General features: G+C 40.9%; 1 protein-coding gene across 3 annotated transcripts in view; it reads right to left on the bottom strand.

Annotated features, from left to right (window-relative positions):
- Positions 1 to 25,421, bottom strand: part of SORT1 (sortilin 1) — a 61,122-nt gene extending 35,701 nt beyond the window's left edge. Inside the window, exons 1-3 of one of the 3 annotated variants that reach the window (XM_087446098.1) lie at positions 24,969 to 25,421; positions 5,167 to 5,226; positions 3,685 to 3,749 (exon numbers count right to left, since the gene is read on the bottom strand). In XM_087446098.1, the coding sequence (XP_087302224.1) occupies positions 3,685 to 3,749; positions 5,167 to 5,226; positions 24,969 to 25,406 (563 nt within the window). In that variant the 5' untranslated portion in view covers positions 25,407 to 25,421. The remainder of the gene's footprint in view (positions 1 to 3,684; positions 3,750 to 5,166; positions 5,227 to 24,968) is intronic. The other 2 variants (XM_087446115.1, XM_087446107.1) reach the window with 2 other exon arrangements.
- Between the last annotated feature and the right edge of the window lie 1,276 nt (positions 25,422 to 26,697).

The raw sequence follows: 26,697 nt of genomic DNA, 5'->3' as shown, positions 1-26,697 counted from the left end.
AAATAAAAATCACAAATAAAATAGCCCAGCAGTTTTGTGGTAATTAGGTACAGAATTTTGGTGTAGAATAATGCTTATGTGTGGTTCAGTAAGCTGATATTACAATGATCTTAAACTCAAGAGGCCATAAAACAAACAGGGGCAAAACTTCTTTAGTTTCCCAAAATCAAATTATCATCTGAACCATAGCTAGTTTATTTCCTTTTTAACTTCATATTTGCAAGTGAGAGGCAAATGCACTTTACAATCTATTACATGAATTAACATTCCTTAACAGAGAATCAAAATTTATACTCTTCAAACATGACTTCTTTAAATTGAAGATATTAATATATTACTCAATTTTACCTAATCGCTAATGCCTAGGGACTATTTATTACTTCCCAAATCTTTCAACAATACTTTTTCACAACCCAAAGACTGAAGTATACTTCCTCTAATTCGGCACAGGTAACGGAGACCACTTTCTTCTATTCTTGTGAGCCTCTGCGCTATACTACTCAGAGCAGGGTGCATGTGATTAGCTGCTTTTTATTTGAACCCCAAGTAAACCTTTGACCCCATAAGATTAAGTAGAGAAAGTTAATTCAATAAACAATATAATCATTAAAGCTGTGAAAAATAGCAGAGTCTTCAGAGTGGATTCAACAGGCTTTTATTTTATTTCTCAGTTGGGCAACCTCAGCATATTCAGGACTCATTTTGATCAAACAGCTCCCTCCCTTTCCCATTTCTGAAGCAACATGTGCCTCTTGGCTGGCGTGTTCAACAACATGAGTCACTTCAGACCAGGCCAGCCCAGATGGAGAGGCAACAAGGCATATTTACAGCTTCCACCTAAACTCTGGAAGAGTTTTCATGTCGCAGCACGGTGGAAATAATTAATATTCAAAATGACCTTGGTAAAAGCAAAAAAGACCTGCTATGCAACATGAAGAAAAAGAACCATGGTAACATGATACTATACCAGAAACAAATAGGACTGCTCTCTAGTTAAGTGTATGTTAGGGGTTTCTCACAAGACCAGACAAATATAGGATGAAAAAGGGTCAGATGGTGGTAGGTATTTAAACAGTAACACAGTGATACAGTTTGTGTTTTGTTTTTGGTTGTCTTCAAGTAAACATAATATTGAAAAGCAAAGGATGTGAAAAAAAGTCACGAAAACACATTTCACTGCCCTGGAGTATGCCTCAGGAACCTGTCGGGTCCAGTTCCAGCCACACGACTAAAGAACAATGTAGAGAATAAAAAGTGAATTCAGAAGGCAAGCAAAAAAGTGATTGAAGCAATAGGTATAGAAGATAATTCAACCTGGAGAAGGAGGAGTTTAGTAAAGAGCATTCAAAACATGTAGGGATCAATCAGAGAGGAGGTTTTCATTTGCTACTAAAAAATGAACCGGAGGGCCGGCCCTGTGGCTTGGTGGTTAAGTGCGCTCGCTCCGCTGCTGGTGGCCCGGGTTCAGATCCCGGGCGCCCACCGACGCACCGCTTCTCCGGCCATGCTGAGGCCACGTCCCACATACAGCAACTGGAAGGATGTGCAACTATGACATACAGCTATCTACTGGGGCTTTGGGGGAAAAATAAATAAATAAATAAAAATTATTAAAAATGAACCGGAAATTAGCATCCTCCGTGACACATATGTACGATATTTATCACAGCAGCATCAGTAAAAGTGAAAAAATCAGCTACAATCTAAGTGTCCAAGAGAGTATGATTAAGTAAATTCTGTCAACCTAACAAAAATGCTGAAGGTTACTAGCAGAGGGGATATGAAAAATATCGTGGTATAAGCACTGACCAATCAGAATGGGTATAGGTCGTAACGCTAGGTGTTAGTAACACCTGCATATTGCCAGGGGCGGGGACGTGTGTGCATTTGTAGAAGCTATGCAAGCATCCGGGGACAGGCAATCACTTATTACCAACTGGCATAGAAGGCTCTCAATTCTTTTTAACAACCGGTACAGCAGTGACAGCACATGCTGGCTACATGCCATCCCTGGCTGTAACAGCACCAAGTTCTTACTCCACACCAGGCATCACAAAGCATAATTCCTAACAGCTCTAAGGTGGTCATAATTAGCATCTTTCCTTTACAGATGACAAAAAAGACTCAAGGAGGTTAAATGACTTGCCCAAGTTCATTCTGCTTGTAAATGACAGTGCTGAGATTCAATCTCACACCTATGTGCCAACAAAACTTGGCAACTTTATGCTGCAACATGTTGCTTCCCAAGACCATGCAACCATATGATATAACTTTAAAGGGGAAAATCAAGATAATAAACTGTAAATAAATTAAGATTACACTCGAAGTTAGAGTGAATTTTTTTCTTGCCTTTAAAATTTCCAAATGTTTTATAATATCATTGTATTGCTTTTATAGTGAAAGATAAATTGGTAAGAAAAACTGTATCATAAGGAAAGATTTTATGACAGCAAGGTTTCTTAAACACTGAGTGAGTTACTGAAGTAACAAATTTTTTAATGCATTTTTCCCTCCAAAACAAGATACTTTTCATCTGTCTGAAATGGTTCAACTACTGTTCTAATTGAATAAACAAAATCACCTATAAATTACAGTCCTTCCTAGCACTCGGATTCTATAATACATTGTCAATCTTTGCCAAACAAATAAAAAAATATTACCAGTCTAAAAATTACAGAGAAGCCAAGCGATTCATTCATTCAGTTAATATGTACTGCCTGCCTCCTGTGTGTCAGTCATTAGGCTAGTTGCTAGAGAAACCCAAGTTAGTCAAGAACCTTGCCTTCATGGAGCTTACAGCAATTCCAAGATGGCAATTCGTTCTTGCCTATTTTTAAACCAACATCACTGTGCTGAAGGGCAGAGAGCACTAGCTCCAGGCCCAGGAGCAGCAGCAGTCAAGGATCCCACCTACTGGGGAAGGGAGGTTGGGCTGATCCATCTCAGAGCTTCAACATGGGTTCACTCCCACTGAGAAGACAACCAGCAATTTCTGGGAGCTAGCTGGTCTTGAATCCTATGGTTAAGGAAAAGAACCTACTATTTTACCAAACTCTACCGTTGAGAAGACAACTCTAAAACTTTGTGAATGCCACAGAATAGGTTATGGTTCCAGAACATACATTATCACCATCATTACCAATGTGAACACTACAAGGTACATTATCACCATCATTACCAATGTGAACACTACAAGGCACTTTGGTAGGTCTGACCTGAGAACCTCCTCCCGATCTAGAGACAATCTGTTTGGGGCTCAAAGTGTTCATAAATAATATTCATTTGGAAGTATAGTGAGGATTGTTATTTCAGGAATATAAAAACCATTTTGTGCTCATAATAAATAGAAAGATGCTTAAACTCCATGCTATCTTCCTGCAAATAAATATCTATTTAAATTAATAAACACACACCCCTACAGATTCTTCCTTCATCCTCCTTTATTGTTTTGCCACTCAGTCAGGTTGTCGTAATCTCCTTGGAAGTAGATTCATTTCATACCTCTGCAGGTTGCTAAGTAGATATTAAAAAGTATGCTGAGTGTGATAGTCTGGTGAAAATTTAAGATGGCTAGAAGATCTTTTAAATCGACTGTTAGACTCCATCATGTCTAGAAAAGGGGGGAACTTACATTCACAATGTGTTACTCAGTCAAATACCCCAGCCATGTGTTATGCATCTCACCTTCGATATAGCTTGGACTGTCCAAAAGTCAGTGGTATATGGAAGGTAGTCAAGACTAGAATGATCTGGAGAGAGACAAAAGAATGAGGTCAATAAGAAAGCTGGTCCAATTACATGCTTGCATATGATGGGACTAAATCAACATCTGAAAGATTGCCAATAGCCCTGTTTTGTAGTAGCCTATAATCCTAATATATCTGAAAACTCAGAAGGACCAAGTTACTAGGGCTTACAGTGATTCAAAATCTCAACTCATTTTGTTGAGAAGGTCCTATCGCCTACACTTGAAGCAGTGAGGCAGAGCTAATCAACAACACATTACAGTAAAGGAAGGATTTAACTATTGTGTATCCATATTATTGTAAGATAGTCTCAGGCAAGAATCATCTTTCTTTCTGGTTACAGAACAGTGCAGGTGTTCTAACACAGGTCACTGTGTCACACATATCTGTCCTTCTTCTCCCTGCTGTTTGCTCTTTGTGAAATTAATTTTTTAAATAAGCATTTTTCTAGTGCAAAATATGCATGAGGAAAAGATTCTGACAGGTTAGTAAGAGGCTAGGGAGTCCCAAGTAGCTATATAACAGGAAATCTTGGAGATACCAACTATCTCAGATAAATGGCTAAACCATGGAAATTAGGGCACAACTCAAATTTTAGAAGAAACTGAGACATGCTTAAAGAAATTCTACCAGAAGTTTAAAAATTAATTAAAATAAGAAATCTATAACTTGCTCTTCAGCATCAAAATTATATTTCTTTTGCTCCTGATATAGCCATCATGTGCCACAATGCTATGTATATACATTACCGGAACACCAGAGGGCATGAGCTGTGGCCCCTGCCCTTGTTCAGGCAGGATAACAGAGCCACGATTCAAGACCTGAGGCCAATGCATCCTCAGCACACCCTCCTACTAGGAGATCGGCTACATACCAGGAGGGACAAGGAGCTGATGGACTGTCCTTCCATTCCCCCAATCCTGGCAGTACCTCCTTTGTGGCAGGGGAAGGGATAACAGATAGAGTTGAACAACCATGAGCCCATGGGCGCCACAGTCCTTCAACACTGTGGGAAAGGACACAAGAACAATACAGTTTGGAGGAAAAATGCCAAGATGTGTAATGTGCAGTTTTCCGCTTCTACACAGGGGTTTTCCCGAGTATTGTGAGGCCCCCTTCTCAGCACTTAGCGCTCTCTTTGCTCTTTCTTCTTCTTGCTCATCTTGATGCCAAGCAGCCACCAAGGACTAAAAAGATGTCTATCTTCCTATTATGGAAGAGGGTGGTCACAAGATGTTCCCAGTTCTAAGGCAAAACTAAACTGACCGCAGCTTCCTGAGAGTCTGTCCTGCAAACATGCATTTTCTATGATTGAGGTTGGAGACAATTTCAGAAAGTAATAACATTCAGTGCTTAAACTCCCCAAATCTAACTTCATCTTCTTGCTAGGCTGAATTAACAGACTCAAAACATTACTTACCCCAGTGCTATCTCCAACCCAAGACAAAGATACTGAGCCACTGAGATCATCAAACACATGCTATAAGGGGGAAAAAAAATTTCATTTAGAAATGACATCTCTCCATTTTTGACTTCCTTAAATAATTCAGAATACTATTACTTTCAAAGTAATTAAGTTCATAATTCGAAGGGAATACGGACTCCCAGAACAAAATACGGGAGAGACAGGATTTAACTACTTAACCTAAATTACAAATAACTTGGAAATTTTAATTCTCTCTCATGCAAAGTAAGCCAAGCAGATGAGTTTTCTTCACCAGATGGGGAGATGGGATAATCTAATTGCTTTCTCCAACAGAACTAAATATAAAGATATAGAAAGTATTCTTAGGATGCTTTAAAACAAGAGATTACAGCCCACATTGACAGATATAATTGTAACCCAATCAGCATAATTTAAATTTTTCTAGGCAGCCTTTACAGTATAGCTGAATAGTTAATAGCTGGATTCCTTTTGCTTCTAGGCTAACTCAAAATGACAAGGGATAGAAAGAAGCAAGAGCAAATGCCCTTGTTTCACTTTTTTATTTAATAATAATAATAATAGAACAACCTTAATAGAGTTGTGGTGAAAGTGAGAAGACAAAAAAGGGAAAGCTCGTGTACTATATCCAAAATACGATAAATATGTTGAAATGTAGTTATAATAATCATTGTTGGTGATTTGGGTTTTGGTTTTCAAATACTTTATAAAATAATATATACCCATTATAGAAAATGTAGATAATAATAGGGAGCTATAATAAAGAAAATACAAATCATTCATAATTCTATCACACAGAGATATTCAAGGCTAACGTGTGTATAATCTTCTAGTCTCAAATAATTCCAAAAAGGCAATACTGGCACTTGGTAAAAATTTCCAACCATACAGAAATGTATATAGTAAAAAGTGAAGATCCTTCCTCTTCCCCTGCCACATGCCCCACCACCCCAAGCCCCACTCCCCAGAGCGGTTAACAGCTTAGTATATATTTCTACTAAATGTTGATGATTATACTTTTCTCTTACGAAGACTTATACCTCATTACGGTTTTTTAATCTTAAACATGCTCTGCCTTTCCACATATGAGCAGTTCCTTAAAAGCAGAGGTTATACTTCTTGGTATTCCCTGTGCCTACCACGATACTTGCCCACTCAATAAGCATTTGTTGAAAATGATTATACATCCTTCCCAAACCACAAACTAAATCTCAAAACAGAACTTGTCTATATAAATGGTGGGCAGCCAGCCGCTTGGTCACTCAAGCCACCAAGCCCAAAAGCAAAGTCTGAAGAAACAGAACTGTTCAGCTTATCTTCTAATTTTCTTCTAGGGTCCTCCTGAATGGACCTCTGAACTCACCTATGCTATTTCCCCTCTGGACTGTAAGCACCTGTGAGGCCAGCAGAATCTCTTGTACAATCTATGTAAATAGTACAATCAGTGCCTCATAGAGGGCTTGCTCAGTAAACACTGGTTAACTCTCAAACGCTCAGGCACAGCTTCTTAAAGCTTCTGCAGGACAGAAAGGCTATTCATTTATGTAAGCCGGCCAAGCATCTAAGAAAAAGTAGGGCTGCTAGAGACATCCGGAACCAGAAGCTTAAAAAAGGACACAGCAGTGTGTCTTGTAAGATATTCCACACAGAGCAAGACGGTATGTTCTCTTGAGTGGGGATACAGTGTCTGAGATTACATCAATGAGCTCCTTGAGGAGAAGCAGGAATATAGAGAGCTGCCACAAGCACCAGACAGACCGTGTGGGCTTACAGTCATCTAAACATAGGTTATCTTTCCAAGGAAGGCTCTGGTCACAACAACTGACTAGGATAAAAGAAAATTTCCACCACTGGAGTTCTGGCTATCTTGATCAGGCCACAATATAGTTAGTCTTGAGTCAATCAGGACCAGCAACTTGAACTTTTCAAGCAATGCGCTACACACCTGACCCCATCAGTGCACACTGGCATTACTCAAATTTTCCTATTGCCCAGTCACAGGAGGAGGAGGATTATTAGATGTCACTAGCAACCCTCAGCCTTACCTAAACAACTCAAAGGATAGCTGACCTCATTCATCATCCAAAGAGTTCCTTTGGAAATGCAGGCCAGATTTATTAACTATAATTGTGGTCTTCTGCTACCCTTAACTCTCCCTCTCTTCCCTTCCTAATAACCAATCAAATTTTACTTTTAAAAATATACAAACTCGGGGCCGGCCCGGTGGCGCAAGCGGTTAAGTGCGCGCGCTCCGCTGCGGCGGCCCGGGGTTGGCTGGTTCGGATCCCGGGCGTGCACCAACACACTGCTTGGTAAGCCATGCTGTGGCAGCGTCCCATATAAAGTGGAGGAAGATGGGCACCGATGTTAGCCCAGGGCCGTCTTCCTCAGCAAAAAAAAAGAGGAGGATTGGCGGATGTTAGCTCAGGGCTGATCTCCTCACAAAAAAAAAAAAAAATATATATATATATATATATATATATATACAAACTCATTGAAAAAACATCCATCTACAGCAAATGCAACTAATTTCTTATATTTCAGTCTTGAACATTCTTATAATGGTGTGAGTAAAAGAGAAAAATGAAATCAGATCTAACAACAGACCAAAGCTCAGGTGGAAAGGAAAGGTCATATGGAAAGGAGACAAATCCAGGAGAGTTGGGGGATCAAGAGCACAGATACAATCCTACCCCTTCAATGGGAGAAGGATTATGATGTCCAGGAAAGGGTGGACAACCTGGTCATGGTTAGGAGACAGAATTCACAAGTGTCAGCGAAAGGTCATTAATTCTAATCCTTAATCATCATCATATTTAACACAATGTACATGTCACTCTACACTGTGGTGGCATCTTAGGTATTTCAAAATATAAATTACTTTTAAGTATAGCAACAAGAACCTTGTCTGCCTCCCTCACTAGACCTAAAGCCCAGCTGTTACAGGGACTGAGCCTATTTACTTTAGCAACTAATATACAGCACAGCACATGGAAGGCACTCAATTAAGAACTATTTGTAAAGCTCTGAAAAGGAGGATGATGCAGTGAAAAGATAAGGCCACTTAATTTCCCCATGACAGAAATGAGGATGAAATGTAAAAATTCTATTCTAATAGGACTTTTGCTTCTGGCCAAGATGGAATAACTGGGATCAGATTTACTTTCCCACCTGAAACAATTAAAAAAACACAGAATATATAAAACAACAGCTTTCAAGACACTGGACTTCAGGCAATGAAGGATAATAATCCCTGAGACACAAGAAACAAACAAGGACCTACATTTGCCCTAGCTTATTGTCTGGAGAGAATTTCCAAGCCACAGTGCAGGGAAGGGGAACCCAGGCAGGGCCCTGAGGTCTCCCTCAGTTGAAGAGATGGGTGGTAGTCTGGGGATGCCCAAGAGGCTGGAGTTCACAGGATAGAGTACTAGAGAAGAGAGAGCTGTACAGAAAGAGAACTCTGGAGATCTCTAGATGGGGGCTGCCCAACCACCCTGCCAAGTCTTCAGCTGAGTACTAATCAGCTCATGCATGTGAGGAAACTACCTGAGGGCAGGGTAGGATCCACCTGAGAGGACAAAGAAGGAAACAACATCTGGGCCTCACACAGGACCAGAAATAACTCCTGTTCCCAACAAACATAGCAAAAACCTGCTTTTCAAAAGGAATTGGATAGGGTACTCAGAAATTTTTACCTCAGTAATGAAGAAAAATTAACCCTAGACTAAATGCTGTTTCGGTCTTGCCTAAAAATCTTAAAAGCAAGACCAAAAAGGATTAAACTAATGCCACGTAACCTAACTATGTCCCGGAACAAAGTTCAAGAATATCTATGGGAATGTAAAAATATTGAGCACTCAAGAAGATAAAATTCACAATGTTCAACAGTCAATCAAAAATAACCAGGCATGCAAAGAAGCAAGAAAACAGGACCCATAATGAGGAGCAGAATCAATCAAACCAGAAATAACACAGATAACAAAATTAATGGCCAAGAACATTAAAACAGTTATAATTATATTCCATATGTTCAAGAAGTTAGAGAACATGGGCTGGCCCGTGGCTTAGCGGTTAAGTGCGCGCGCTCCGCTGCTGGCGGCCTGGGTTCGGATCCCGGGCGCGCACCGATGCACTGCTTCGCCGGCCACGCTGAGGCCACATCCCACATACAGCAACTAGAAGGATGTGCAACTATGACATACAACTATCTACTGGGGCTCGGGGGGGAAAAATAAATAAATAAATAAATAATAAAAAAAAGAAGTTAGAGAACAGATTGAGCATGTTCAATAAAGACAGAAGATAAAAAAGACTCAAATCAGACTCCTAGAGATGGTAATTACAATGTCTGGGATAAAAATTACATTGGATAAGATTAACAGGAGATTAGACATTGCAGCAGAGAAGATTAATAAATTTGAAGACATACCAATAGAAACTATCCAAAGTGAAACATAGAAAAAAAGACAGAAAAAATGAACAGAGCATCACTGAGCCATAGAACTTCAAGTAACCTAATATATATGTAATAGGAGTCTCTGGAAAATGTGGGGGTGGGGGATGGGGATAGAAAATTGGAAAAAATAATAGCCAAAAATTTCCCAAATTTAATGAAAAGTATAAACCCAGAGAGCCAAGAAGCTCACACACCCCAAGCTCAAGAAACATAATGAAAACTACACCAAGGCACATCATATTCAAATTGTTTAAAACCAGTGATAGATAAAAATCTCAAAAGCATCCAGAAGAAAAAATGACATTATATACAGAGGAACAAAGAATCACAGTAGACTTCTCAGAAACAATGCAAGCCAGTGGATCAACATCTTTAAAGAACTGGGAAAAAACTGTAAAGATAGAATTTTATACCCAGTGAAAATGTCTTTTAAAAATGCAGGTTTTAAAAAAGAAAAGTTCTGAACTTGTCCATTGCTCCTCAGCACTGTATGGTGAGTGTTTCTTTTTGACAACCATGGGAGAGGGACTACACCAGCGCAAAAGACCTGAAAGACAGCTGAAATCCCATCTTTCCATGTAAAACCAACCATCCTGGTTCCTCTTATCACAGCTCAAGTGATCTCTTTCTAGGTAATATTCTCACAGCACTTATGGACATTGCTTATAACTATTTATACTTGGTTACCTCTCAAATTATGCTAGGAATTCTTAGATGGCAGACACTATGATCTGGTATTACCCATCAGGCCTAGCAAAGGTCTTATACATATTAAGTGCTCCACCAACATGTCCATAAAAGTCTATTCACAAACCCCTGCTACCAACATTATTGATCTGCGTATAATTCTCCTTCTACCATGGTTACCACCATTTCAGTAAATAATGGCTGAATAGGGTTTCTTCCTATGCCCTTACTGCCAGCCAAAAACATCGTTAAACACTAGCATGTATTCTTAGGTGTTGATACATATAATAGTGACCTTACTACTCCTCTCCTTCTCACTGTAGTTACCACCAACTCCATATAGCCAAAAATTGGTAAAGACGCCCTGAACACATCAAAGTGTTTAGAGGCACTATCCAGGGGCAAACCATACAAAAGAGACATTCAAACATTTGAGTATAAAAAAATAAAGATCTGCATGCTGAGATTTAAAGAGGGCTTACAGACGTAGGAGTAGATATAAGCCATAGTCAGAGGGCGGTAGAAAGTAGTTGTGCAGGTAGAACAAACATGAAGATACATGCAAGTATTTTGAAAAATTTCAAAGGATAACACAAATAAAATTTATTAATATCACCAACCAGTAAAGTGCTGAGAATACAGTAGATGCTATTAAGTACTTATTAAAATAAATAAGAATTTCAAGACCAGGATAAACAAAGTGAAGGTGGGAATAGAAGGAAAATAAAAATAGAGAAAAGGGAGCGTGCATGAGAAGAAAAGTACTTCTGCTTGAAATATCCAAAGAAAGCTGAGATGAGGCCACCAGATCACTTACTCAAATATACAGCTGAACATAATCAACCAATAAGTTATGGTTCAATTGTTCTAATCAAGGCAAAGTAAAATGAATAAAAGAAATATGAGCAGAGGACAAAGCTTTGTGGCTAGAAAGAACTGAAAGGCAGAATAATCCCTTCAAGAAGAGAAAACCCCAAACCTCCAACACAATATTACGAATGACTATCCTACAATACTAAAATACTGAACATATAAAAACACTTAGGAGCCAAGGAGTCCAGCCAACAGAAGACAGAGTGAATGTCTACCTCCAGCACTGTTACAAAAAAGATGTTGTGTGTTAGCTGCATACATGACAACTGAAATGGAGACGGGAGGGAAGAGCTGAAGCATGTTTTATTTCTGGTAAACAATAGCTGTGTCGCTCCAATGCACTATGCCTAAGAGGCAGATTATTTAGCACAAAGGGAACATGATCTGGCCACCACTTATTGCTAAGCAGTCGCTAAATGTACGATCTAGAAGCAGGTCAAAATTAAGGGAAACCACGTAAATATGCTGTTTGTGTGATTAACAATCCAAAAGCCAGCATCCAGAGGAGCTACAGAGCAAATACGGTGATTAAGATTACTTAATCACACCCTAGGCTAGGAAGCTCAGAAACCAAAAAGTTTAAGAATAGCTATGCAAAATGTCAGCTTGATTCTATCAGGAGCAGATAAGCTTGAAACCTGCCATTTCTAGAGAGAAATTTATTAATCCCCTAGCACAATTACTGGCACAAGAATGGACAGGACAGATCAAGGGAACAAAACAAAGTCCAAGACTGGACAAGGTTTCGTTTAGTGTATGATAAAGTCAGCATTTCAAGTTAGTGGTGTAAGAGTGCTGGAAAAACCAGCTATTTGGAAAAAAATTAAAAGCTGAATTCCTAATTCCCTTCTTACCCCCACTCTGAAATAAATTCTACATTTTTTAAATACAAAAAGTTAAATAATAAAAACCCTAGAAGTATGAGTGAATATTTTTATAATCTTAGAACGAGAAGACCATTACAAAAAATGATACAAAAACCAGAACCCATAATACAATACGGGGATTACTTTGACTACATAAAAAAATTTTAATGGCAAATATCAGAGAAAGTTGAAAAAAAAAACAGAAAAAATTATTTGCAACATGACAAAGGGTTAATATAGAGTTTTCAAATCACTAAGAAAAAGGCAAAGACCTCAAAAGAAAATAGGCAAAGGACACAAGCAATTCACAAAAGGACACAGAAATGGCCAATAACGTGAAAAGTTATTCAATCTCACTAGTAATGAAAAGAAAATCAAAGAAAAATAATGTGATGACATTCTCCACCTTTTGGAAAAGCCTGACAAATGTATCCAGTGAGGAGAGTGTGGAGACCAGAACACCTGTGTGCACTGCTGGGGGGCAGTGTTTAAACTGCTACAGCTTTTCTGGAGAGCTATTTGGTGATGTGAATCAGAACTGAAAACGTCCATACCATGTGACCCAGCAATCTCACTCTTAGAATTTATCATAAGGGGATAATTACACATCTTTTTTTATTTTTTTTTATTGAGGTCACATTAGTTTATAACATTATATAAATTTCAAGTGTACGTCATTATATTTCAACTTCTGTATAGTCTGCACCATGTTCACCACCAGAAGTCTAGTTGCCATCCGTCACTGTACACATGTGCCCCTTTACCCCTCTCCCCTGCCCCCACCCCAACACATCTTTACAAAAGATGTTACACACCTGGATGTTTACTGCAGCTAACAACTAGTGAGCACTTCCTACAGGCCATCTACTGTGCTAAGCATCTTACACACATTATCATTTAATCCACATAACAGCGCCAGGGGATATTACTATATCTGTATATTCCAAATGAAGAATTGAAGCTGTGTTAAATAAGTTATTTTACACAATAAAACAATATACCAGGTGCTACTGAAAATGTTTCAGGTATTTACTGACATTGAAAGATATTCATAATATGTCGAGTAAAAAGCAGGTTACAGAATAGCATGTAAAATCATGTGTGTATTTATGGTTAAAAAGATATCTGGAAGGATGTTCTTCAAAATATTAACAGCAACTTTCTCTAAGTGGTAGAATTTATGAGGATGATTTCTTCTTCATAGTTTTTCTGGATTGACTGAGTTACTCCCCATCCCACCTCCGATAAGCAGGAATCACTTCTTAAAATAAAACTATGTAAGCTATTTTTATTAAAAAAAAATAAAGAATATATGAAAGGGTGGCATAAAAAGTACACATAGACCATGTCAGTTTATTCTTCTCTTACACTGGCTAACAGATATAGGAGAGGTTAGAGAGGTCAGAGAGCCCCTGCCACCCTGAGCCACACTAACACAGGTGGCCTCGGTTTAAGGGAGACTTCCTAATGCCACATTCTACCATCATTATTCACTGATACACTAACCTTTTCAGAGCCACATTTAGAGACTTTTGCTCATCACCTGTTGAACGCTGATTTCTAGCGTCCCAGATGGCACTGACAGCATTTACTATCCCCAGTAGGGGAGCTCTGGGCAGCAGGGAATCACTGGCTAGCATTTATAACTAAATTGGTTTTCAGGGACTCATTATGTTAGAAAGCAGGGGACAGCTTGTACTACCTTCTCTAACATACATTTACCTTGACAGCTGATGATGCAAGACTCATCCCTGCATTTAGTGCCTACCATTTTAAAGCCAGAGGTCCACAAATTTTAGAGACCATGAATTAACAAAAATGTCCACTTCTGTGGTTATGTAGCTAATCCCTGGTTCCATCTGGAAGAAGAGAAAGGCCACAAAATACAACACTTTTCATGGAAATAACTTGGTCTTCACATCTAATTAAACCAGAAGCCTAATTAAATTACTGTTACTACAGCTTGGAGAACTTAAAGTTAGTCCCGAGAGTCACTGTAGCTTGGGAAAAAACTCGGTAATGAGAAACTTCTGCCTATCTTTAGCTACACACCTGATCAAAAGTAAAACACTGAAAGAACTAACACTGGCACAACCGAGCATGGGTCAGTTTCACATGGCGGGCCCCAGTTTAAAAGCCACTGGGAGATGACCCAACCATCTAGCCATCCGGAACAACCTCTCTGGCGAGTAAACAAGGGAGTGAATTCAATGATGGCAGCCTTCGTGCACATTCCTTCTTTCAACAAGTATATCCACATGCCTACCATGTGCCGGCCCCTATTCGGGGCACTGGGGAAAGAGCAGCGATAACACACGTTCTGTGCTCATGGAGTCTGCAAATTAAGGCTAAACATGCTAGACATTTAATCTACAGAAGACAGCCTGTCATAGTGAAGATAAAACTACAAAACGGCCAAGTCCAGTAACTAATAGATTGGGAAAGTAGGCACAAATTATTTTCTTTCTTGGGAATCAATTTCCTCAGGAGTAAAACTGGATTATGCTCCTTCACTCACTGGAATAATAAGAATCAAATGAAATAACATACAAAGGCAAGGCACTGGTGATCCCATAAAGGCTTGGATTTAGGATTTAGGCTTCCAAACCCCCCGAGGGAACACAGGGATAGGCAGGGCACAGTGATGTGCAAGAGAGCTCTGAAACACAACCTGGGTGACACTCTCAGAGGCAGGAGAAAATCTTAACAGAATACAGGTCTGCTAAATAAGGCACTGTAGGATCATAAAACATGAGCCAAAAATAAGATCACAAATGTTCTAGTTCTCATGGAGACTATTCTTAGAAATGAAAACGCTAGACATAAAACATTATACACTTTTTCAAACCTATTCAATTTTTCAGAGTTTTCTGTGAGGCAGGATGATACAGAGGAGAGCACTGGGCTAATACTCAGTCAACCTGAATTTTATTTCCACCTCTGCCAAAAGCCATGTTTTGAACAGCACAACTGAACTTCGCCACCAAGGCGAGGGGGCAGGAATGACAACATTTATCGTCCTTATAAGCTTTAAAATTCTATGACTCATCAATAATCTCACCACCCAGTTTGCTTTTCCACTGCTCTGTCTGTTAAAAAAAAAACAATCAGCTCTCTGCCCTACAAGACTTGAGTGTTAAAAGGAGAGGGCAACAGCAACCTCCATAATCTAGAAACCTCAACAACCTGGACACTTACGGAAAAGAAGCAAGGGAGACCTCTGATGCCACTATCCATGCAGTAAAAATCTATGCACTTGACCTAAGAGAAACTTGCAGACCATCACTCTAAATCAATTTGCTAAACTTGTTAGAATTGCCTAAAATTAGTAATCTGTTTTCTTGGCTTACAGAAGCAGCAAATAAAATTCAGGGTACAGCGTATCTAGAGACGGGGACAGCAGCAAGAAGGAACAGGATGTTGCAAGAAGACTATCATTTCTGCAGGAAACAAAAAGTAAACTTCAACAGCAGACAATGGCACTAAGTTATAAATCTGGGCCACCCGAAGTGGGAGAAGATAGCCCCACATATGATTATAGCCCTTCAGGGCATTAATGTCCTACCACATTAAAATAATGTGAATACTAGTATAGCATAATTTAATCTCTTCTTAATGATCTAGGGTCACACTGTTGACTAAGAAGGCAGAGAAATATTTTAGAAAGATGTCCATTAAAATAAAACAAAAACCTTTGGTACTTACAGGCTTAGTTTCTGAAAAATTCACTTTCATGGGATAATTCATTTCTAATCATGCCTAATAAATGAGCTAAATTTCAAAACTGTTAGCATTTAATTTGTACACCTTAGTCTCATTTCAAAGAAAAGAAAGTGACGAAGGGACATGCCCCAACTGCTAGCTGCCTGAACCATAAAGGCTGGCTGCTCAACCATTGGGTGTGGATTCTAACCCCTCACTCCCTCTGCTACAGCATTACTGGCCTTCTTCCAGATCTTTGGGGACACCAAGCTCTTTCCAGCCCCAGGCCTTTGAACATGCTGTTCTCTCCACCCGGCATACTCCTACTGGAGAAATTCTATTCATCTTCAAGTACCAGCTTAAATAATTTCTCAGCAAGTCCTTCCAATGCCTCAGACTAAAAGGACCTCTGTCAATTATTCTCCTGTAGTTATTTTTTTCTTTTTAGTACTTATCTTATTTATAATTACATATTTGTTTAACGTCCATTTTTCTCTACTGGTCATAAAGGCAGAGTTCTCGCCCGTTGTGTTCCCTATCAGTTCCCACGACCCAGCACAATGCTCAACATATGGTAGGTGCTCAATAAGCAAGTGCTGTATTAAAGAATGACAATAATAGTATTGACTCTTTACTGAGCACTTATGATACATAAGGCACCACTGCCACTTTATAGATGAAGAAGCAGGCTCAGAGAGATTAAGTAATTTTCCCAAAGTCACACAGCTCGTAAGTGGCAGAGCAAAAATTCAAATTCACGTCTGTCTGACTCCAGATGACACATTTAAGGCGGACTCTTTCTCCAGCACTGTGTGAGACAAAGGTGGTGAAGGACTCATAGTACAAGCGTGGCCCCTATCTCTAAGGAGTTTATAACCGGGGGCATAAAAATTTAATAAATGAAAGTGAATACAAGACAGAATACTATAGTTAAGTGCTGGATGACATGGCATAGTTAAATGTTGTAGGAGAGAACAGAAAAAAACAACCAGAGCTAGCTAGAAGGGCATTCAGAGAGGAGCACTGCCATGAGAACAAAAACAGAGAAGCAGCAGAGCACAAGGCGAGCTAAAGGGACTGGTGAGAAGGTTACTTTAAGTGGAACGAAGGGTTAACACAGGCCAGGAAGTGGTGAACCATTAGCTTAAAGAGATATGCACACTATTAAAAACAATTCTGTTAACATTCTGGTCCGCTATGCTTCCAACCAAAGTTCCTGGGAAGCACCCATCACATCTTATTTCTTACAACTTCACAGAGGTCAGTAGAGTGCAAAGCTAACAGTGGCTGCTCAGTTAACAATTGAGGGTGAAACAGACTAGGTGCGATTTCAGAGCTGCCAACTTAAAACCACAGCCACTAACTCTAATAAACTAAAGCTTAATGAAGGAGAAGATAAACAGTTATTAAATTGTAAGTAGTCTTATTTTTTAGAACTGTTAGTTCTTTAAAACTATTACGTAAATAACTATATATACTTGAAACTATTATAACCAGATGACCAGGTATCTGATGACGGTGGGATTACTCATTTCTCCTCCATCTCCTATAGCTTCCAGAAAGACACTTTGGGTAGATGATTTCCCTCATCTTACCCCCTTTTTTTAACCCCGAGTCCAAGGACATAAGTGGTACATATTTCTTAATCCAGATTTGGTTCCTGTGAGTACCCATAATAATTCTCTAGGAATATTACAGCCATAGGAGAAAAATTTTTAAGCACATACACAAATATCTGAGCATCTAACTGGCAATGCATGCGAAGCTTTGTGGAAATAATCATTATAGGATACCCTCAATAAAGGATGAATACACGCTAAATCCCACACTGTCTCATTTCATCTTCACAATGAACCTAAGAGGTAGGTATTAGTACATCCATTTTATAGATGAAAAAAGTAGGGTTCCCTGAGATTAATCTGTCCATGGTCACCACTGAAGTTTGAATCCTAGTCTGACCTGAGATTGTGTTCCCTCCTAACCACTGCCTCAAAGATCAATCTTACTGCCAAGTTAAAATTTTGATGTAATTGTGAAGGTTAAAAAAAGAACACATATGCTTCTTACATTTCTGCCAATCTTGACTCACTCTCATTCTTGCCACCCCCGCCCAAGCCTGTCACCCAACCCTGCCAAGTGATAGAACCAAATATATTTATGTCTCATCTGTCTCTTTTTATGCACAACTTCCTTAGGAGTCGGTATTTATTAAGATCATCTGGCTGACAACTGAGCCCTGTGGATGCAGTAACAAATCAACAGGCTTATTAAGAAATTATATAAATCATATGTATATGGTACTTTAAGGTTTTCAAAACATTTTCTCTTCAAAGTCTCATGATAATGCTCCATTTTACATGATGGAGAACTGAGGTTTAGAAAGACTAACTGAGCTCTGTTGACGGTACTATGACCTTGAGAAGCAGAGAAGAATTCACAACTATATGATTTACAACTGGGGTTTATAATCTTGCCTTACCCCTAAAGCAAATGCATTGATTTGCTCTCTATGAAAACATTGCTATGAAACACTTCCAAATGTAGCACCATGTTGGGACATCTGTGTTCTAATCCCAGCTCTTGGCCCGTAAGCAAGTCATTTAGCCTCATCAGTAAAAGTAAGAGATCTGATCAGCTAATCAGACTAACAATCTATGATTCAAACCATTAAGCACATTATCAGCAGACGTTCAACCTTATCCTTGTTCACAAATGTTCAGAAAAGGGAAATCTGCTCTGGGCTGCACTGTCTTACAGCTCTTGGGTTTCTCATGCCTTGGGTCACATTCTCCTTCAATAAGGTCCAGGAGTCCAGGAGTGTTCCTCGGAACCTTTAGCACTTCAAGTATAAAAGATGGTCTGCCCTGCCCCGCCCTCTATTCTGCTCTCCTGTTGGACATACTCTTCCAAGACCACAGCAATGGTCAACCTCTAAAAGGATAACTCTTCTTGGCTCCCCATTTCCACCTCTGGTTTCTCCAGCCCTAGCCTCATGTCTAGCACTACCTGTTAAAGCACTTTCTCCAGTAAGTCCTAACACCACACTCCGCACCCATACCTGCCCTCTCTTTCCATCCTTCTCAAAGAATTATCTTTTTTGACTTCTCTATAAGTTTTACTGGTAACCTCAGTCACACTGCTCATCAACTACTTCTCCCCGAAAGAAACTTCCCATTGACCATTCCCTGAGCATGTATTGGATCACCCTGCCTCCATGCATTTACAGATCTCCCTAAGAATTACCTCCACACCTTGATTCTGTCTTCATCCATGAGGCCTTCCCAGACCACTGCACTGTAGTGGTCATGCCTTCTTCAAAAATTCCTCCAAACTCTCAGCAAGCCATCTCTGAGCACCTAAATCCTTAAGGTGGCAGCAATGCAAATATCTTTAAGGTTTGCTTATGCACAGGCCTGGACTCCACTATATGTAGCTCAGTAAGTGTTTAAATGAATGACATCTACACAATACTTACATTTAACAAAACATTTTGATAAAGCTTCTCATTTGTCTCACCAAATAATCCTAAAGCTGCTTCTTTAGTTTAAAATACAACCATAAAGGTCAGAGAAGTTAAGTGATTGTCCATCATCACACAGCTATGAAGCAGCAGAGCCAGGACTCAAATCTGGGTATTGAGACATCTCTTTTGAATTTTGTATACAACATATCTATGACTTAAATCCCTTTGACAATTAGCAGGCACCAGATACGCATTTGATTTGAACTATCTTGTCTGGGAAGTACTACAGTTAATTAACATTTTCCTTCCCAGTTCAATTTCTCTTGGTCCTTCAGGTGAGAAAGAACAAAATTCTTAACAAAAGCAAATATAAGACAGAGAGTACTTATAGGTCCTAGACGGAAAAAATATACATTTTCTTCCAATGAAAATAAATCAAGCCAATTAATCACACACAAGTTTCTAACTAGCACAGGGCTGAGTATACCCACGGTAAGCTGACCATCTATTTTCAAACACACAGGCAGCCAGGACCAAAAAACGCCCCAGTTTTGGCAGAGCACTGTAAGGAAGGAAAAAAACAAATTTACTGCTATATATCTACTGGGTTTGCTTTTGGACTATCCCAGCTAGTAGCTTTGATTACCACTAGATTTTTCAGCTGACAAGGAACGATAAAATATTACCCCAAAAAATAAAAAAGTCAAATGTCTTTCATAATTATATGGAAAAAAAAATACTCCTGCTATCTTTAAGAACACTTGTATTTCACTGAAGCAAGCTCTGGAGGTGGTAACAAATCACCCCCAGATGTGAAATCCAGGCTATGTTCAAGTTCAACTGGGAAGCAGAACAGCCGCAATTTGCTTCTAAATTCGGAATTAACCAATAAATATTTGTGATCACAACCTCTGGCCTCCTCTCCTTGCATATGAATCACAGAATTTTTTTAGACATTTTAAATCTAGTCCAAAACTTCTCATGTTGTAGATGAGGAACTGAGGGCCAGATACTGAAATGCAAAACAAAAAATAAATTACATTCACAGAAAACTTTCTCAGCAAAACACCACAGCCTCTGAATGGAAGATTTTGTTTTTACTGTGGTTTCCCGAGACTGGGCTTCAGAGTACAGAAGGAAAAACTGCCTCAATCTTAAAACAAAAACAAAAACAAAAAAAACCCCACATGTCCAGCATTCACCTAACAACTTCTATAGGTAAGAAGGGTCTGTCATGAAAATTCATTCAACTCAGCTAGCTCAAAGCCACATATTACTAACCCAACTTTGACTGCAGTCTCCATTACGACAATAAAAAACCTGCCAAGAACTGCCTGAAACTGACCACCTTGTTCCTCAAACCCCATTACTCCTCAAACCCACCTACACACAGACCATTGAGGCCACACAGACAGTGGGAAAAACAAGTTTTCACCAAGTTTTTTAAAAAGAGGAGTAAAAGATGCAATAGAAACACAGGTTACAAAGGGATACAGAGGGAACCGAAAATTTTTAAAAATTTACAAATGCAGTATCCATTTCATAATATTTTTGGAGCCATTGCCACATAGCCCTTTGCTAGAAAAGCTGTACTTTTAATTACATGGTTTTGTCTCCTTTAATATTAGCTTCTAAGAATATAAAACATCTGAGCATCATTTCTCCAGTCTCCAAACAGTTCATTTTCTGTAAAGACAGAACTTGAGGGGTAGGGGTGGACAGGAAGGGAGGGAGAAGAAGAGATGTTACTCTCCTGCTCCGACCACTGTGACTTGGTGTTAAGCATTGCCCTTTGTGCAAGGATCACACAAGGGTAAAAGGCCAACTAGGACAAAGTTAGGGAGCACAGTTCCTACAGTCACCCACTGAAAATCCAACGCTTGCTGGCAAGAGCTGGCTGAAAATCAGCAAAGTGCAGAAGAAGCTGTTAATAGTCTCTATGAACCTGACATGAAAGATCCAATCAAAACAGCAGGATGGAGAGCCGATTATTATTATCATTACAAAAAGAAAAGAGTCATTAGAAATTGACCTTCTTCAATTTCTTCATTATGACCTTCTTAAGCCTTCTTCCAATTATTTCCACAAACAGACAGGAGATTCAGATTTCTAATTAAAAATCACTATGCACAGAGCCAAATATTTGAGTCAGCAGAGAGAACTTACCTAATTATTACACTGCTTTCTCTTTGAGCCATTTGTCCTACCTGGCTAGCTCTCTACTCTCACCCCAACCAAACCTCAGATGAAGACTAACCTTTCCTCAGATAAATATACTTCATCAAACCTGCTGATACTTCTAACTGAAATCCCCAATGCATAAGTCCTTTTAATATCCCTTAGGGTTAAAGGTCCTATTAGTATACTGCATGAGAGTGGACTCCTCATGAGGATTTTGCTCATTCTGCTCAACCAGAACCAAGAAGGAGATCCTACAGAATTCCTATTCCTTGACCCCAAAACGAATGGATGAAACAGGACCCAAGAGAAGATTAACTAGAGGGTGAGGGTGGTAGTGCTGGGGAAGGTAGTATGAAGAGAGGCTGAGTACTGGAATAAAGGAGGCAGTCAGAAAGTTCCAGGGCAGTTAAAGGCACTGACCTTCAGATTTCCGGGTGTTACAAAGATCCACAACAACAGGCTGAGTGCGGCAGCTCCCTAAAGCCTCCACCAGGCACATTCAGTCCTGTCAGCCTGGACTCAGCCCTGCCAGCACCAGCAAACAAACACACACATTCTTCTCAGAGCTGACACACCACACAACACGGCCTCTCTACAAGGCCTGTTTATTTAAGAAACCAGCTGCTTTGATGTTGGGATAGAAGTTGGGAAGTTATGTGTAAAGAAGTAGTTAATGACAGGAGCAGAGGGAGGACAGAGAACGAGCAACAGTTCCTGGCTTTATTAATCATAAGTTTAAAAAGTCTTAAGGAAACTGTCAAACCGTCTGAACACAGGAATGAGAAGTAAGGAAATTATGTCAGCCACCACCGTAACTCTGGCCAAGGCATTTCATCTGTTTCTTTAAGACAGAGTTTCATGCCTAACCTCAAAGGGGTACTTACAGGAGGAATGTTTTGAAGCAATCCAACTTAACAACCAACACTAATAAAATCTCCTAGTCTTGTTCAATTTCTCTCATGTACAAAGGTTATACATGTCATGAACACTCCAAGCACATAAAGGAAAGAATCAGTTAAAAGTACAGCATGAAAATAGCTTTGGGTTAGAGGCAAAAGGAAGGTTATTTATTGAGTCTAAGACAGGAACATTTATAAATACACACACACACACTTGTTGGATTTCATGAGTGAAGCAGCCTTAGTTATTATAGGTCATTAGGGCACAGGTCTCCCGAAGCTGGAAGAATATAAAAGCACTATCATGTTTTCGCTCTACTTCCTTTCTTAAGATTAATTAAATGCCAATATATTCTCACCAGCCAAATAAGCCATAGAAATAGGTCTAGGAGATTTGCTAAAGCCTTCTGAGGCTTTTCATCCGCTTTTCTTTGTATCTCAGTACCCCCAGCATCTAGCACAGATCTGGACATTTGGAGGGTATTCACATACATTGGCTATATGAATTATGGGGCTTGACATGAACAGCAAGTTATATAACAAATAAGAGGAGAACCAAGAACTGTTGATTTTTCTCGGGAACTGAATCCTGTCATCTTACCAAAAACTATTCTAAATGGCACTTCCCCAGCTGTACAAAAGTATACAATATCTCTGATAAAAAGTTGTTCTGTCATGGTGATACTTTTATTTCATACTGTTTATAAAGGGTCCAAAAATACTAGATCTCTTCAATACAGTTCAGGATGATTTACCGTGACTTCTAAAACTAGAGAACTGAAAAGCAGAACAGACTATCACATGACAATTCTTGGTTAAGGAGGTAGACCTCAACCGCGTTACTCACCCATTCCTAAGGTGAAGATTGTTGACAACGGCTCCACTTTTACCATATGTACATGTTACAAAAAGGATGGGATCTCGGAAGAAGGGACCAGGGATGATTAACAAACGCAAAAATGGCTATTCAAAATTAGGTCACTGAAAGAAGACTGAAAAAGAAATAAGCTAAAAAACTCATTGGAAACAGTAGCTAAATAAAATGAAAAAAATAGAGGGAACTTTCTTTACATACAGATTTCAAAGGAGTGGTTTTCAAAGGAGTGGTTTCAGATCTGCTTTTGAGTAGATTTGGCCTAAGGGCCCCCTGAGTCAGCTTTTTCACCCTCTTGCTTTAGAAATCAATATATTACAAATGACATATCAATTCAAACTAACCCGGGAAGACTCTGACTAAAGGAATAAATCCAGAAGTAGCCGCAGGTCGTAAAGGTAGGTCAACCAGCAAGAGGAGATTCTGAAATATGGAGTAAGAATGCTGTGTCCAGCTGGCTCAAGGAAGGCAGTGGTCCTGTTATAAATTAAGCATCAGTGTTGTAAAGCCTTTCTCAACTCCCCACTGCGAGATGGAAGTCTACATGATTATTTTTTTCGTCGTCAAATAGGAAGACTTCCCAGTACTCATTCCACCCTATCTGCACCCAGCCTGTCCCACCCGTCAGCACTAGCTTGGCCACCTTTATGTGGCTGCTGCTTGGACTGCATTAAGTGAGGTTATCCCTGACTGCTTGTGCCTTGACTCCAACTGCCCTGGCTTCCCAGATCTGAGAATTCTGCACAAATAACAAGGATAGTCCAGGCAGAGGGAAAAAGACAGTTCAAGGGGAGACTGAAGTTTGGCTGATATGGAATGTATGAGGACAAATGCAGTTAGTCACTTATCTCTGTCCCCATGTACAACTCTCTTTGAAAAAAGGAATGGATATAACGGAGAAGATATATTAAATTGAAAATATATTACGCAAACGTGGGCAGCAACAATTACATCGTTCGTTTTAGAAAAACGTGAGGAAGGAAGATGCCCAAGTTGCACTGGAGCAAGGAGCCAGGACACTCCTAACAACTGGCTTTGTCAATCCACTAGTGTGCGAAGGTTGAACCGCTTGTAGGCAGGGAAAGAACTGCCACAATTTTTAAAGTTTTCGACTAGGACCTAGCTCAGAGCAGAATACCTGCAATGTGTTACCTAACTGTTAGAAACCTGGTCACAACAGGATATAAACATCCTGGTCAGAGTCCGATGCCAGGATAGAAGGTCAAACTGAAGGCGAAAGAGAGATCACATATATACTGTCACCCCTTTTCCAAGCTTGTTCCTTTAACTATTAAAATACACGCAGTAACCTAACAACTGCTTTGGGATTTCTGAGCACCCGCCTACCCGTCCTGGAAGTACTGACCCAGGGAGGACACACCTTTGCTCCTGCGCAGCCCAACTTCTCCAAGCACTTGAGATAATTATTCCTCCAGCTTCGTGGTGGCTTAGAGCGTTACTGGACCCTGACTATTTATACACACAGAAAACAACGACGCTCAAGAGATTTTGACAACTTACAAAAACGAATGCCATGAAAGTCTAAGACTGCCTCCCCTGTGACGAAACAGCCGCTCGGGCCGCGGCGGCCTGGGGGCCGCTCCCCGGGCCCGACTCCGCCCGCCCGCCGCAGTTTCGGGGCCCCAGCGGGGCCGGGGGCTCCTCGGCGGAGCCGCGAGGCGCGCGGACAGAGACAGAGGGACCGGCAGCGCGCGCGGGGCCCGGGGGCCGCACCTCGCAGTCCGGGCGGCGCCCGGGCCCGGCGCCCGCTCACCTGGTGCGTGTTGTTGGCCAGCCTGGTGACGAAGTCCCGGACGCGGCCGCAGTCCTCGTCCTCGTCGAGCGCGCTGCGGCGCCAACGGCCGCCGCGGGGAAACGGGCCCCCGGGCGCGGCCGCGCGCAGCCCCCAGCTCACCCCGACGGGGCCGGACCAGCGCGACAGCGGCGCAGCTGGCGGTGGCGGTGCGTCCAGCCGGTCCTGGCCGAGGGTCGCCGGCGGCAGCAGCTGGAGGAGGAAGAGAAGGCCGAGGCCGTGGGGCCAGCGCGAGAGGCCGTCCGCAGCTCCCCGGGGCCGCTCCATCGCCGCCGAATGCCGATGCCGCCGACACCTGCCGCCCAGCGCGCCCGCCCACCCCCGCCGGCGCCGCGCCACACCCCCGAGCCGGAGCCGGGTGCTCCTTGGATACGCGTAGCCGGGCCTCTCCGCCTCCATAGGCTGGCCTCCTGTCCTTCTTCCCTGGTCCTCTCCTCATTGGCTCGCGTCGCCTCCGGCTTCGGGGGTCCTGGATTCGGATGCCAAGATGCGGGACTGATTGGCTGGAACGTGGCAGAGACGGCTGAGGTCATCCCCTCCTCGCCTGGCGTCTCCACGGCCGGGCTTCCAGAGTTAGCGTTGGAACTTTCTCCCTCTTCCAGTGAAGACCCCCGCTCCGTGGCGCCCTGACCCCTCGTTGCTCCCTCTGGCATCCTCAAGTTGGGGCTGGATTAGTCCCCTTCTCTCCCCACAGAGACACCTCTAAAATTTTGGGGGTTGCGGCAGCACCTGGAAATCTCAGGGAATCCCTGAGCTTGCTCAGCTGGAAAAGGGGGCTTCGTCATGAACCGGAGCTTCAGGTGTTTAGCCCCCGCGCACTGGAGCGCCCATTGTCTACTGAAGCAGCTGTCTTGCTGCCAAAAAGGTGAATGCGAATTGTGTGGGCTAAATCCTACGGAGGCAGATAGACATCAGGACGTCCGTGACTCATGCAAGCTTGAAGAAAAGTCTCTCCACCACGGACGGCCTCACTCATCTTCTTCTTCTGCAGGGAGTTAGGCCAAAGTTGGAATTGCTTATTGGTTTTCCTGGAGTTAGAAAGTAGCTTAAATAGGAGAGTCAGGTAAAAGGGGGCAAGAGAATTGCCCAATGCCTAGTTTAGACACGATCGTTTTATGGATGCATATTTATCTTTACCAAAGTACCGAAACCCTGCAGTGAGTGCACTGCACATTTTGGTTTCCAGTATATGGTGTCCCCTAAATTAGCACTCCGGCTCCAATAAATAAAACAAAACCCCTACGCTGTGCTGTTCCCTTTATCGCAGAAGCTGCCCACGTAACTTCTAGAACATGCAGCACAGGTAAAACCAGTTCTGGATCTTAACCTTATTGATTCCATGCCTTCAGAACGCTAGAAGTTGTTCAGTAGAAAAGGTAGCAAATAGAAGACACAAAGAATACAAAACGTTACATCTAAATAAGGAAAGCAACTAAAAATTACTCAACTCTAAACTGGAGGTAAACCTAAATGAGAATATATTCATTGTACAGCAAAATGGTGCAGTGCACCCAACCTAATGTTTACATTAAAATCCTTCTAGTTATGTTAATTTGCAAACAAAAAGATTTACAAATTTGTTTTTCCAGAATAACCATAGTAAGACATGAGAAGTGAAAAATATGTTTGAATGGCATCTGAGCAGGATGGTAAAATCATTAGAATAGTCTTCCAAGTTCTTAGCTACTGA

Source organism: Ceratotherium simum, chromosome 2 (assembly GCF_057802395.1).
Source record: "Ceratotherium simum simum isolate JZ-2026a chromosome 2, ASM5780239v1, whole genome shotgun sequence".
Taxonomy (NCBI): Eukaryota; Metazoa; Chordata; class Mammalia; order Perissodactyla; family Rhinocerotidae; genus Ceratotherium; species Ceratotherium simum.
This window is presented reverse-complemented; position numbering and strand designations above follow the sequence as displayed.